Genomic DNA, 15,964 nt, shown 5'->3' with positions numbered 1-15,964 from the left:
CAATTTTCTCTGGATCAATTTTCTCTGGATTAACTTGAGGGACCTTAGACATTATGAAAATATTGAGTGTCCTTTATGCTGTAAAATCATAATACCAGGGACCTTAAAAAAAAAACCCCATTATTTTGAAGTAAAATATTTATAATTAATACATCATTATCATTATATGTAAAAATTATATATGAATTTTTTGTTGGGGGAATTAACTAGTGGGGCCAATCCCTTACCTCGAGCAGAGGCAGGCCTCCTTGTGCTTTTTCCTCAATGAGTTGAGAAGAAAATTATAAAAATATGAAGAGTGCAAATAATTTATAATGGAGTACAAGTGAAAAAGCTATGGGTGTAAGTTTTACCTGCATCCCTTCATGTTTTGTATAATTTTTTTTTTATCTCTCCTTTTTTATTTTTTGGTTTGTTTGTAAAGAGGGTAAATTACATATACCTCTCTCGAGATTTAGTTAAATTACAGATATCTCCTGAGGTTTCGAAAATTACATCATGCCCCCTCAGGTTTGTATTTTCATAACAATTTGCCCCCAGAGGTTTATATTTCATAACAAACTACCACCTAATTTCTTATGCAAATATAGCATTTAAGGAGAATTTGTAATTTCTCAAACTTCAGGGGTATTTGTAATTTAGCCAAACCTCGAGGGGTATATGTAATTTGCCCTTGTACTATATGGATGCCGTTTGGTAATACTTACGTTTTCAGTTTTCTGTTTATATTTATAAAAATTTAAAAAACTCAAATAAAAACTTGTTTGGTAAAATTTTTGATTTATAAATCAGTGGTCTCAATTTATAAATTTGGCCAAAAAATGAAAATACAGAAAATGTGTTTTCATTTTAAGTTTTTCAGCTTTTTTTTTTTTTACCACCCAACACTAGCCACCACCCGCCACCATTTTCCACTACCGTCTTTCGCCACCACCACCCACCACCCACTTCCACTACCACTACCACTACCACCACCACCACCACTCACCACCCACCTGCCACCACCCGCCACTAGCCACCACCTACCTGCCTCCCACTCGCCACCACCACCCACCCCTCGCCGCCGCCGCCGCCACCACCACCACCACCAGCCACCTACTTGTTGCCACCACTCACCATCCACCTGCCACCACCAACCACCTACCACCACCCGCCACCTACTTGTCGCCACCACTCACCATTCACCTGCCACCACCAACCACCTACCACCACCCACCACCCACCCACCACTCATCTACTACCACCACCTACCACCTACCACCACCACCACCACCACCAACACCACCCACTCGCTACCATCTACCACCCGCCATCGTCACCCACCCACCCACCCACCCACCCACCCACCACCACCACCACCACCACTCACTCGCTACCACCCACCACCCGCCACCGTTACCCATTACCCACCCGCCACCACCCACCTACCACCACCACCACTCACTCGCTACCACCGACCACCCGCCACCGTCACCCGCCAAGCACCACCACCACCCGTCACCTACCTGCTACCACCCATCACCACCCGCCATCCGCTATCTGCTGCCCACTTGCCACCACCACCACCTACCACCCGCCACCACCACCACCACCACCCACTCGCTACCACCCGCCACCGTCACCCATCCACCCACCACCACCCACTCACCCGCCACCAGCTACCCACCACCCACCGTTACCACTTTCCACCACCGTCTTCCGCCGCCACTTGCTACCATTGTCATTTCTCACTTTTTTTTTTATATTTTTAAATTTTTTTAAACATTTTATCAATTACCAAACACGTTTGTAGTTTATATTTTTCTAAAAATAAACAAAAATTAATTTATAAAATTTTTGTAAATATAACTGAAAATGTAAATGTTACAAACACACCCATAGCATTTTTCTTTATATATGTTATAATTTTTTTTGTAATTAATTATTTATTAATTTTTTTTGTTTCTGTTTTTTGTGTCAATTTTTTTTTAGAAGGAGAGAGAAGTGACACGGATTAGGGGAAATATGAACGAGAAAAGAAAAAGGAAAAACCAAAGCCCTGCAGCGGTTCACTCGTTCTTGAGGTTGAGAGAGAGAGAGAGATTGGGGATGAGCGGGACCTCCAGTCTGTTACAATTATGGCAGATTCCTTTAACCAAACTTCTATTCACTCGCTCCAGGTTTTCCAAAGGTTCTCTTGTCTGTGTGTGTCCATATCTATATATATAGGTTCATTTTGTCTTTTGTATCCTCAAAATACACATTATGACTAAACTTATTATCATCACTAGTGTTCTGTTGTAGTTCTTTGTGGGTTTTCTTTCTAATTATATTTTATGCATATATGCCTATGCATTTTCATATATGCATAAATGCTTATCAGCTTTTTTTTTTTTTCAAATTTATATGCCCCATTAACAATTACCCTTCTAATTGCTCTGTGGGTTTTATTTATTTACTCTTTCTATTCCTGAAGCTGGATTGTTGCAAAATATTGAAAACTTGCCTCTAGTTTTATGATTGGTCATATCTTTGGTCTATTTTATTTTTCTGTTTCTTGTTTTTGTTCTATCTAGTGTCTATCATATTTTGTTTTTTTTTTAGTTTGAACTATAGTTATGCTTGTCATGGGCAATATGATTGTTCCAAACATAGCCTTAGTTGCTGACAAATGAAACTGAAACGTTCGAATCCTAATCCTGATGGTGGATTGGTGCAAATTTTTAAAAACTGGCCTTAGCTAAGCTAAGTAGTCTTTTTTGATCAGCAAGCTAAGCTAAGTATTCCATTAGCTCTCAGTCAAGTCTTTGGCCTACAGTAATGCATATACTGTTTATTTACTTTCTTTCCTCGTTTTTATTTATTTATTTTTCTTCTTTATTTTCTAACATTGTTAATTTCAAGTATATTTTGTTTTTCAATATCTGTTTGAAGTGTGATATCTACAGCCCACCTTTTTATTGACACTCTGCCTTCAGTTGCAGGTCTCTATATGGGCCATGGAACAGAAATGTATCCAGCACTATGCTTCTGTAAGAATATACAGACAGCCACATATGAAGTTGTGAATGGAAGTTATGTATTGACTTCCCAAACTAAAGAAAACAAAATAAAGGTATGAAAAGTTTATAACAAATTGAACTAGAAGAATTCCACAATTGTTGATTTACAATGTCTCTTGAATTACTCATAGAAACCAATAATTTTATCAGACAAAAAGATGACCCATGAACCACCCCTGTATTCCATTTCCATAAAATATTGAAATTAGCAATCCCGTTGACGCCGAAGGTATAAGAAAACATAAATAAAGCAGCCATAAACATATTAACCTGCAATTAGTATAAAATAAAATCAATAAAAACTTATTAGACATGGTCTAGATAGGGCCTATTGGAATTCTTAATTTGCAACTTTTCTTGTTACTTTGCATGAAGGTGTTGCGGGTGGGAAATAAGGAGTTTGTGGAAACTTTATAACACTCTTTGTATGTTTTAATGGAGAATCTTTTGTGAGAAGGCGGAATATGTTGGGGTCAGATTCTTGCAAATTGGGTGATGTGAGAGGGATTTGTTGGAGAGCTTTTTGATATGGAAGAAGTTGTGCAGAGCATGATACGAAGAACAAAAGGGAGAAAAGAAAATTCATACATAATGTGATTTTGACCTCCCCTAATCAAGTTTTTGGGTTGAATTTCAGTCGGATTATGCTTCTGAACAGATTATCAATATATTATCAAGTTTTAGCCTTTTAGGTGTCAATGGTAGTTCTATCATTGGTTGTAATATGAGTCGTGTGTTGAGTAGGGGCCATATTACATATTGGATCACTATCATATGTGGTCTTATTTTGTGAAACTTTTTATATATAATAAAAGTCTTAGTCTAAGGAGGAGGAAAGGAAAGCATGACAACCACTAGAGTTAAGTTTTAGAATTTGAGATTGTTGTATGATATAGCTCAGCCCTAGAGAGTGTAAAGCCTCTTTTTCTTTGCATGGATATCCAAGTTATTTGGTGTGGGACAATTTAGGAAAACTTAATGTTAAGCAGTCTATGGTTGGATTCATGGTGGGTTCATGGAAAGAGAAAGGGCTTTTAGTGTTAAATAGGCTTGAAGGAAGGATTTAAGGTTTATGCACAAAGAATTAGGTATGGTTTTCAAGGGGACAGCTGGCTGGATTTCAGAAATAACATGCTTGAAATCTATGGTAGCTGCCAACCAAACATAGTTGAGCTCAAGTAAATTAGTTTATTTTATAGCCCTAGGTCTTTTTTTGATTATAGGGCGTTATTGGAAAGTCATATTTTGCCTCATGTGTACCTTTGGTTGGCAAGTTTCTCTTTGCAATATAGTGACAGTAGATGGACGCGTTAGGGGAACGGGCAGGGGCAGACCTAGATTGACGTTGGCGAGTGTGATAAATAGAGATATGAATCTCCTTAATTTGACTAAGCAAATGGCCGTTGATAGAGTCTAGTGGAGAAGAAGGATTTATGTAGCCGACCCCATTTGATGAAACTTAAGGCTTGGTTTGGTTTGGTTATTGTTATCATGTGTATAATTGTTTCCTAATCTTAACCATATATTGCACAATATGGATATGGTTAAAGAGGCTATTACATGGAAGATTCTCAAAGATAGTATTCTTTTGTTTTGGCTTGGCTTTATATTTGCATTTTTCTGTTCGTTGTTTTCTCCCACATTCTAATTATGTGTCTGCCCAAATTGAAAGGCATGAGGAAATGAATATATGTGGTTCATTTGTTCCAATTCCAGGATAAAGCATTGGAAACACAAGAAAATGTTGGGGCATTTCAAAAGCTACCCATGGTGATGCCATCAGTTGATATTCTTTATTCATCCCTGAGGAAGGCAAAGAGGGTCTCAGCTACAAAAGGTAATAGGCTACCTGCAAAATTGAATTTTCTTTGGTGTCGAATGGATTCGAACTTGGTTATGAAACCAATGGCAAATCTTGATTAGTTTGTGCTCCCTTAGGCATTGCCAATATAGCAAAACGCGAGAGAAATAAAGGTGCAAAGCAACTTGATGCGCTGATGAAGGTAAATTGTTTACTAATATTTTCCATTATATCTTTAGTTTTGTACTTTTTCACTAAGATGCACATACACTTCTATGAATGTGTTCTTTTCATGTTGGACACCGTCACCCATTGGACATGCCTTGTAATGTGTCCAACACATATCTACATGTGTCATATTATTATTTTGAAAATATTCCTAAAACCGGACACATAAGGGAGGCACTTCAGACACATAGGGAACACATCTCTATTGCCTGGATACAAATGCAACATGTGGTTTGTGGCACAAGAGTGAAGAAAATAACTTAGGGGGCCGATGATTTAAATCGTAACAGTATGGATTTATTCCTATTAATCCTTCCTTTAGCCATTTTTTTTAAATAATCGAAGAAACCTAATACTTCAGATTTATGTGGGAATCAAGCTTCTTAAAGATACTAATATTTTCCCATTTCTTTTCCGACATATAAAGTGTTAAAATAAATATATTTTTTTACTATTTTTGATAAAATAAAGTATAACTTCTTTTGTTACACAAAGATTGAATAAATCTTCATTATTTTCATTCATATATATAAAAATGTATATTTATTTGTCAAACTGTCCCTGCCACGTTCGTGTTTTGATTTTTTAAAAATTGCTGTATCGGTGTGTTTGTATCATGTTGTGTGCGTTCTCATGTCCATGTCATGCTTCTTAGCTTTCCTGTGTGAGTGCTCACAGTTTATGACACAACTTTCTGTTTCCTTCTTCAGGAACTGGCTGTTCCTTTAAGGATGTACAAGGACAACTTTCCAAACAAGAAATATTTGCACCCTTATGAACGCTCTCTTATCGAGTTGACTCTTGGAGATGGAAGTTATGAAGAGGTAAAAAGTGTAGTTTGCTTCCATTTATGTACTTTCCTTGTGACCTTTGGCAATGTTGTTCGTCCTTCAAGGTACCCAGATTTCTTTTAACCTTTTTGGAGGGTTAATAATGTTGCAGCACTAAAACTAGTACAAATTATTTCTGATTATTGTATTATGGTATATGAGAGTATAGATACCTTCCAGTTTACTAAAAGAGTAGCCTGGCAAACAGTGGTATAAATAGTAGTACTACGTGCTCTCTTCATCATCATCATCATCATCATTACTAGCATCACACAGTCTTCTTTTATGTGTCCGAGTGTGTGCTAGGATGTTGGACTTGCTTTCAGAAAGTGGAAGTTTGTTTTGTATAATTTTGTATGACTATTGTGACTTTACTGTTGCACGTGATGTTTGGATACTTGAAGCCTTCAATTTAACCAGATTTTCTATGTATGTTTGATCATGTGCAAAGATTCTTAACCTGCATATATGACATGTTTTTATGTCAACTGGGGATCTCCTTATGGTTTGACAGGTTTTGGGAAAGGTTGATGCTTTGAGGAAGAAGGTGATATCGGTTGGAAAGGAACATGCATCACTCTGTGCTAAGGTTGGATTTTTTTTTGGGTGAATGCTAAGGATGGATTTTGGATCTTCTAAAATCTTAAACTATGGTAGTCCTAAATCTTAATTGCCTAATATGAATCACTAGCAATCAGATGAAATCTAGATTGATTCAAGCTTCTTGAAAACTTACAAGTTCTGATTTTGCTTAAATTTTTATTCTTTACCTTCCTGTGCACCTTTGAAGTCTCCTATGAGCCTCCCTACATATTTGCTCTTCGTGATTGCCTCGTGCATCCAGATAATTTTTTATCATAGTATCACCTGGTCAATTCGTGCAAACTTGTAAGGATATAAACAGTATTCACTTCATTTTCCATTATATTTTGCTATTTCAATTAAAAAAAGAAAATTGATTTTCTAATTATAACAGGTCATCTTACTTTCTAGACAATTGATCGATAAATGTTGGTTTTCCATTGGCCTTAAAATATTTGTGAATAAAAGTTTAGGTAGCGTTTGGTAACGTTTACGTTTTTGGTTTATATTTACAAAAATTTTATAAACTGGTTTTTGTTTATTTTTAGAAAAACATAAACTACAAACACGTTTGGTTTGAACAAAATATTTGAAATTTTTTAAAAACATAAACTAAAAAATATGTTTGTTCAGGTCTAAAATATTTATTTTTATTTTTTATTATTTATGACAATGAGATCGTACACATTATAATTGAATAAAAAAATTAATTGATTTTTTTTTTTAAAATTTCTGTTTAAAAACCAATGTAAACTCATTTTTTGAGTTTATGTTTTGTCCTCAAATTTATAAACTGAGACAACAATTTATAAACCTAAAAAATTATCAAACAAATTTTTATGACAGTTTTTAAAATTTTTGTAAATATAAACTGAAAACTGAAAACAAAGTGATTACCAAACGGGTACAGTCTAGGAAATTGGGCATTTTTGCAGATAAAAAAGGGCATTTCTGCACTTCGGAATCTTTTGTTGATAATAATGTTTTTTCTTTTAATGTCTTAGTAGAGGCTGATGTGTAGTTTTTTTTTTTTTTTGGATCGTTTTGCTTTTCTTATCATTTTTTCCCTTCCATGCTAGAAGGCTGACTAGTTAGCACTTTTTATGCTCTCTGTCTCTGTCTATCTCGTGTAAAATTTGGCAGTCGACAACAAAGCGAGAAGCAGAGGAACGATTAAATGAGGTCAATTATTTTCTGCATGCAGATTACATTCATCGATGCCTCAGTTGATTGTCCGTTCAATACAGCATCTGATGTCTTTCATGTCGGTCATTTTATTTGCTCATTATTTTATCTGCAGGGAATGGAGAAGCTTGAACAGATTTTTAGCCATGATGGAAAAGCTGTTGACGATCTATTGAACGTTGCCAAGGTAATTTTCCATTTGAGATACAAGTCTTTAATGGGAACCAGCTAAGTTAAATGTCATTACCTCGGTAGAAATCTCATTTTTTCATTTTGTTTGCCATTTGGAAACACGTCTTTAAAGCAAAGCAAACTAAAAGAAAGGTCATCTTGGTATAGATCCTTTTTTTGTTCATTTTGCTATCTCTTCCAATCCAAAGAAAGTATGTTTATAATGTGTCATTATTGTTTTTTTGTATCTACTATACTGTGTGAATTGTACCAGCATGCATATATTTTTTATTGTGAACCCTTGTATGGCCTAACAGATACATTTTTCTAATTAATGAATCTCCTTGCTTGGTGCAATTCCCCTTGAGAAAATCACTTGAACACAATATTTTTAACTTGCGTAGCAGGTTGAATTTTGGTCACATTGGGTTAATCAACTTTAAAAAAGGTGCATACTGGGCTTTAAATTTAGGCTCCCAGTTAAAGTGCAAACAACATGCTAGTGTAAAGTCATTCTTGAACCAACAGAATCTGAATCTATGTTTCTTTAGCAGTTTAGGTTCAGTTTTGTGTTTTCTATGCATCCACTAGTAGTCAAATGCACAGGTTAAAATATTTTTTAGAAATAGCTTTATATTATTATATACATTTGAACAATTTATTTTTCGTAACTTAGGCTACTAATCAAAAGTGCGTTTTTTTAAGACTTAAACTGGGTGTAATGGGGTTGCTAAACATGTTTTTAAAAACGTGGTTAACAACCACACTTTTGGCTTGGGATCATGTTTTCTCTAGACTTCAAATATTAGCATACTTCTATTTGAAATCTAGTAGATGAAGCATAGACATGGGTAAGGACACAGGTATGGACATTGGATATGACTATTTAACCCACCCCCCCCCCCCCCCCAAAAAAAAAAAAAAAAAACAAGGATATAGACATGGTGGGAATATGGGAAAAAAATTCTTTTATTTTTCTATTTGTAAATTTTTATCCACAAACAACAAAAATAATAAAAAAACTAACATATTACATCAACATGAAAAAACCACTTTCCACATAGAAAATACTATTTCATCTATTATAAACCACACCAATGTTAGAAGTATGAAGTTTAATATAAAAATATGGCATTTTTTATATTTTTAATTTATTATGTGAGATAAAATGGTGTCACCTATAACATCATTTTGCTAAGTCCGCATACCTTTAAATTTAAGGGTGAATGGGTATGACCTCTATGTACCTGAGTCCGTGTAACATAGATGATTTGGTGTTATCATTGACAAAAAGCTAAGAAGCATGGACATGCCGACATGGAAATTTTTAAAAAATGTAGGACACGACACATGGGGAACACGCGTAAAATATATAATTTTATATATTTATTACATGTCATATAAGCCGACCCCATTTAATGGGACTTAAGGCTTGGTTTGGTTTGGTTGGGTTTATTACATGTCATATAAGGATTAATAATTATTATCTATCAAATATATGAATATTTAAGTCAAAGATAATAATTTTTAAAGTCTAAAGGAGGAAAATAGATATAAATCTACATTATTTTTGTTTTGTCATTGGATTCGGTTATTTTATTTATACTTGTACGATATTTCATATGTTTTGGAAAGTGTCCGATGAGTGTTGTGTCATGTCAGTGTCAAACACAACACATTACCTTCTTAGTAGTATCCATGCTTCTTAGACCAAAAGTTTGCTCCAAAATTATGTTTTAAAAGTCCGCTCCAAAATTCCACATCTTGGCGAATTTATAAGATTTGTCTCTCCCAAAAACCTTGTAAAAGATTGTCAAAGAACTCACAATCCAAGAAAACATGAGAATAACAACTTTTTTGAAATGTATAAGATGTTCAAATGAATGAATGATGTATTCTTTTGAATGGTTTGAACTTTGAATTTATTTTTTAAATGTTATGTCTTGTTGTAAAGGTGGCATAGCAAAAATATGAAGAATTGTCACGAGGTAGTATTCATGAAATCATTAATGTTTTGAAGAATTAAAAAATGTCTAGTATGGTTCCTGAAATTCTAAATGTGTGAAGTACAAGTTTTGAACTTTCTACACTTGGATAAGGATCTGAGATATATGTCAAAGATTACTAGTTGACCATTTTTCTTTCGTTCTTTCTGTGGATAAGTATGTCTAGTTGACGACCATATAGTCACTAAGCATGTGTAGTAATTGAATTTACTATGTAACTCCTAGATTATGCATAAATACTCTTTCTTTGTTAACTCCATTTTTTATTACTCTAAAAAGTAAAAGAATAACATTAAGAAATAAGAAAATCTTTTATAAGAATTTGACGCTTAGACACAAACATGCACTCGACACCCATACCCGAGTCAACGTAATATACATACTCTATGAATCAGTCAGTATATGTAGGTGAGTCACTATGAAAGTATTGAGGTTTTTTAGGGATTCATGTAACAAAGTATATAAAGACTATAAGGAAACTATCATGAAATTTATGGATTAATGTGAGATTTGATTGATGTATAGCTGTAAAATTAGAATTAAGAAGCCATTTTTGAACATATGAAAATATGTCTGTCTTTAATCACATTAAAGTGTCTAGTTGATATTCTCTTCTTTACTTACACCATCCATCTTGTCTCCCTAGGGACCCTATCTTATGTTTTTATTAGTCTACCATATGGAAATTCAGTATTGTGTTTTGTGCTCACTAAATTTTGCTGTTGGTTGTATATATCGTCACTTCCGTATGCATTCTCAACTTGTTTGCATTGCATTGATACCCTACGATCTTTAAAATAAACATATTGGTTGTCTAATTTTAAAGAGTCCTATTATGATAATATATTTTTCTGAAAGTATATATTTGAGCTTTAACACGGATACAGACTTTAAGGGCAATGCCAGTGGTAGATTTGGAAACACCAACCCTTTGTCTTGTTGGAGCTCCTAATGTGGGGAAGTCATCTTTGGTCCGCATACTTTCAACAGGGAAGCCTGAGGTATGCACACATAGACAATTGTTCTGGTATTTATATATTTATTGATTTTTCTTTTTTTTTGTTAAATGTTCATAGAAGATAATGTGCTTCTCAGAGAGGTGTCTTTTCCGTAAACTCATAATATGCCCTCTTCTTACCTTGAGCATTAAATCCCAAGTCTGTGCTACTTCTAGTTGGGGACTCACCAAATCTAGTTGAGCACTTCTCATGTTTTCTATGGTTTTAGCCATAGAATTCTCAAGAGTTGTAATACTGCTCAGTACGATATCTGGAGCCTGGGCTGGCAAGCTTGGGCGGTCACTTCATACAAATAAAAGTTGAAATTTCTATCCATGCCTAGTCCTTCCATGCCAAAGTCTTAGTGACTTCTAATCCTAACAAATTCTTCCAAGTCCTTGCAAAGCCTCTGCCCCCCGCAAACTCAAGGGGGATAGGAACTAACCAACTTGAGTTTGGAGAGAGTAACAAAACAAGAAAATACATAAAAATAAAAAAGGATAGGAGACACTGTATGGTCGTGCAGACCATTGGTGAAGACACTGGATGGTGGTGTCATAACGTTGTAGAGGATACTGTATGGGGGTGTCATAACGTTGTAGAGGACACTGTATGGTGGTGTCATAACGGTGTAGAGGACACTGGATGGCGGTGTCAGACCGATGTAGAAGACAGTTTATGGGGTCATGTCGGACCGTTGTAGCAGACACTGTGTGGTCGTGTCAGACCGATGTAGAAGACAGTTTATGGGGTCATGTCGGACCGATGTAGAAGACAGTTTACGGGGTCATGTCGGACCGTTGTAACAGACACTGTTGTGACAGTTGTTGTGACAGTTTACGGAGTCTTGCTGGACCCTTGTAGAAACTAACCGGAATCAATGTCGGGACAGTTTACAGAGTCTTGTCGGACCCTTGTAGAAACTAACCGGAATCAATGTCGGGACAGTTTACAGAGTCTTGTAGGACCCATAAAGGAGCTAACCGGAATAAATGTCGGGACAGTTTACAGAGTCTTGTCGGACCCTTGTAGAAACTAACCGGAATCTATGTCGGGACAGTTTACAGAGTCTTGTCGGACCCATAAAGGAGCTAACCGGAATTAATGTCGGGATAGTTTATAGGGTCATGTCGGACCGTTGTAGAAAGCTGCACCCTCAAAAGGTGTGCCCGCACCCTCAAAAGGCGTGCCATCAAAAGGCGTGCCCGAGTCATCAAAAGGCGTGCCATGAAAAGGCGTGCCAGGTTGTCGGCGAGCGTCGAGTGGCGCGCGATGCGCGTGGCTGCCTCTGTGTCATAGTCTTTATAAACCGAAGCGGAGGAGGCAGAAACTGAGACAGAAAAACTGAGAGAAACCTCTGAAAAATTCTTCGTTTTGCTGAGAAAGATAGTCTGTAACACTCTGTTGTGAGAGATATTCTGTAACACTCTGTTGCCCAGAAAATGGCCTCGTCTTCCCGTGGGCTGCTCACTCTCTTTCCCGATCTCAACGAGGCCACAGGAGAGAGAACTGGTGCGGTGTCCCGTGAACCTCAACCAAACACCACTGGGTTTGCTCCGTTGAACTTTCCGATGCAGTCGGTGGAGCAAAAAATGGCAGTGCAAACGGATGTGGAGGCTAATCAGTATACTTTGAAGGCATGTGTGGAGTCCATGATGGCGGTCACAAACTTGTCGCACCGGCTGCAGAGTAGGACAAATGAGGTGCAGCAATTAAACTCCCAGCTGGCTCTGCTCCAACGCATGTATAAGGATGCGCGAGCAGAGATAAGCGTGCTAAGGGCAGAAAACAAGGAGCTGAAGCGGAAGGCCACCGTGATGTTCCGATTTGGAGGGCCGCCATATGCTGCAGTGGAGGAGCAGGGAGTAGGCAACTTGCTTGGTGGTCTAGGAAGTACAGAGGGAGCACCGTCAAGAGCCGCCCAGGACGGAGGCAAGAAAAAGAGACCAGCGGTAGAGTAGAGAAGAAAAAAAAAAAAATCCCGCCGGTGGATGTGGTTGTTTTGTTTGGTTTTTTTTTTTTTTTGTGTGTGTGTGTGTAAAAGTGTGATCGGGGTTGTTCCCTGAGATAAATAAAATATGATTGGTTGTGCAAATTTGTAAATGGTTTGCAATGGTGTTTGGTGTTTTTTTTTTTTTTTTTTTTTTTTTTTTTGTTTTAATAAGAATAATAATAATAATAATAAAAAATAGGTATCATGGAGTGGGCGGTGATAAAAATATGATTTAGAAAAAAAGAGGAAGGTGGTGGAATGATGGGTCAAAAAGTAGAATAAAAGAGAGAAAAAAAAAAAAAGGTGCACATGAGTTGGTATGTCAAAAAGTAGAATAAAAACAAAAGTGCACATGGGTTGGAAAGTAACATGACCTCGTCAATTATTTGTCCATAACTAGTTCCTTTCTCCTTAAACCAGTATGGGATTTTTCTCTTGGAAAATATGATGTTATCATCGGGGAGACCCGGCAAAGCAAATGTCTCTGTAACATAGAACAAGAACCTGGGAATGCCGAGGCGACCACCAAGGTCGGCAGTCCAGGGATGGAACATGTCGCTGACGATGCAATCAGGGCGGCGTCGTTTGAAATGATCGCCGATGACCTGCGATTTTGGACGCCGATCACGAGGTTGAGATTTTCCGGCGAGGAAAAGAAGCAGAAGCTTCCGAGATCGCAGGATTCGCCTCTGATGGTGACGACGTAGGCGAATCGGACGGCGATGATGAGAACACCGAAGACAAAGAGTCGAACCAGAATGTTCCTCAGTAAGCTTGGCTTAGACTCCATAGCTCTCTGTATATACTAAATCTAGAGAGAGGGAGAGAGAGCCGTGGGTCTCCTTGGTTTGATGCCAGGAGAGTGTAAAAGAAATTGAGAGAGAGATGTGGAATTTGTGGCAGCGGAGTGAAGGAATGTGTGGAGGTCCGGCGGGCGGCCAAGGCGAGACTGCCGCCCGCCGGTGAAGCAGAATTACTAGCTTCTTAACCTTGCTCTGATACCATGTAGAGATTTAATGTATAAAGAGAAATGATTGTATTATTGATTGTTGTATTGATCTAAATTACAATGATTCATGATTCCTATATATAGAAGAGGGTGAGTGTGTAGTAGGTAAAGAGTAGGTGAAGTGGAGGTGGTAGTGGTGTAGTGGGTTAGGTTTAGTGGAGTAGGTGAGGTGGTAGTGGTGTAGTGGGTTAGGTTTAGTGGAGTAGGTGAGGTGGTAGTGGTGTAGTGGGTGGATTTTAACAGCCTCATTAATTTTGTTCGAAGAAATTATAAATGGTGTTAGGTGACAGAGTTTATGGTTGGTTCTTTAATGTTATCTCATGAAAATAAGTAGCGGTGTTTTTATATGAGAACAATGCTCTCAGTAGATGAGTGGCGAACAAAAACAGAGTGATCAAAGGTGGAACGGTGAAAACCATTGGCAAACACAACAACACTGAAGTGATCAAACCAGGTACGAGGGGACTGCTTAAGACCATATAAGGCCTTCTGTAATCGACAAACATGATGCTCTTGGCCGGGAACAATATAGCCAAGGGACTGATCCATATAGACCTCCTCTTGGAGATCACCATGAAGAAAGACATTCTTGATATCAAGTTGATATAAAGGCCAAGATTGATTAACTGCAACAGAGAGAAGAATCCGAACAGAGTTAAGATGAGCCACATGAGAGACATTCTTGATATCAAGTTCATGTGAAGGCCAAGACTGATTAACTGCAACAGAGAAAAGAATCCGAACAGAGTTAAGACGAGCCACACGAAAGAAGGTCTCCAAGTAATTGGCACCATAGGTCTAGGTGTAGCCTTTAGCTACCAGGCAAGCCTTAAGTCGCTCAACAGGTCCATCAGGAAGATACTTAACAGTATAAATCCAACGACAACTCACAATAGATTTGCTAGACGGCAGAGAAGTAAGTTCCCACGTCTGATTCTGATGAAGAGCATGCATTTCCTCATCCATGGCATGCTTCCAACTAGAAATGGACATAGCCTGCTGATAGGTGCGGGGGATGGAAATACTAGACAAGTTACAAGCAAAAGAGTGAAGACCAAGAGAAAGTCGATCATAAGAAACAAAATGAGCAATAGGATGTTAAGTGCAAGTTCGTTTACCTTTGCAGAGTGCAATAGAAAGGGCATCAGATGACATATCAGCAGGTGGAATAGGGGCCTCAGATGAAGGAGATGAACTGGTCGGGCCATAAGACACAATGTGACGAGCTTGAGACCGTTGATAAACCTGCAAAGGAGGGGTAGAAGCTAGAGGAGATGGAGAGGATGTAGGAGTGGATGTGGAAGGAGCATAAGAGAGAAGAGCAAGAGTGAGAGAGGCTGGCTCCCCCGCACGAGAAGAGAGAAGATCAATAGATAACTGTTGCCAAAAGGAAGAAAAAAACGGAGTAGACTCAAAAAAGGTAGCATCAGCATTGACAAAGTAGCGACGTGACTCAAGATGATGATACCGATACCCTTTCTGAGTGCGAGAATAACCTAAGAACACACACTTGCGTGCTCAAGGAGATAACTTATCCAAACCAATGTCAAGAACATGGACAAAGGCCACATAACCAAAAATGCGAGGAGGCAAGGGAAAAGGAGATGTTGTGGGATATAACAGAGAATAGGGAGATGTGTGTACAACACTAGAGGGCATGCAGTTGATAAGCAAACAAGAGGTGAGAATTGCATCGCTCCAAAACTGTTTGGGAACATGCATATTAAACATCAGTGTGCGAGCAACATCTAACAAATGGCGGTGTTTCCGCTCTGCAACACCATTTTGAGGGGATGTATGAGAACAACTAGTTTGATGGATAATACCATGAGTATCACAAAAGGTAGTTACAATAGATTGTACATATTCTAAGGCATTATCAGACCGAAATATCTTAATACGTTTGCCAAATTGAGTAAAGATTTCATTATAAAACTTAAAGATGATGGAAGGCAAATCAGATCTTTGTTTCATTAAAAACAACCAAGTCATCTGAGAATAATCATCTACAAAAATAACAAATAAAAGAAACCATTAACAGTGAGAGTTCTAGAAGGACCCCAAATATTTGTATGGACAAAAGCAAACGACTCAAGACACACTACTAATACTACGACTAG

At 37.6% G+C, this 15,964-nt stretch overlaps 1 protein-coding gene across 8 annotated transcripts in view; it reads left to right on the top strand.

Moving 5' to 3' along the window:
* Positions 1-1,881: 1,881 nt before the first annotated feature.
* PDE318 (P-loop containing nucleoside triphosphate hydrolases superfamily protein) overlaps positions 1,882-15,964 on the top strand; it is a 35,651-nt gene continuing 21,568 nt past the window's right edge. The window contains exons 1-9 of one of the 8 annotated variants that reach the window (XM_082916358.1): positions 1,882-2,159; positions 2,958-3,094; positions 4,758-4,878; positions 4,980-5,044; positions 5,781-5,894; positions 6,415-6,489; positions 7,626-7,664; positions 7,783-7,854; positions 10,732-10,845. In XM_082916358.1, coding sequence (XP_082772484.1) covers positions 2,972-3,094; positions 4,758-4,878; positions 4,980-5,044; positions 5,781-5,894; positions 6,415-6,489; positions 7,626-7,664; positions 7,783-7,854; positions 10,732-10,845 — 723 coding nt within the window. In that variant the 5' untranslated portion in view covers positions 1,882-2,159; positions 2,958-2,971. Of the gene's footprint in view, positions 2,171-2,957; positions 3,095-4,757; positions 4,879-4,979; positions 5,045-5,780; positions 5,895-6,414; positions 6,490-7,625; positions 7,665-7,782; positions 7,855-10,731; positions 10,846-15,964 lie in introns of all 8 variants that reach the window. The other 7 variants (XM_028269596.2, XM_028269595.2, XM_082916359.1 and 4 more) reach the window with 7 other exon arrangements.

This window comes from Camellia sinensis, chromosome 2 (genome assembly GCF_055761805.1).
Source record: "Camellia sinensis isolate YWXY chromosome 2, ASM5576180v1, whole genome shotgun sequence".
Lineage (NCBI taxonomy): Eukaryota > Viridiplantae > Streptophyta > Magnoliopsida > Ericales > Theaceae > Camellia > Camellia sinensis.
Note: the sequence above shows the minus strand (reverse complement) of the source record. Positions and strands in the feature narration are given on the sequence as shown.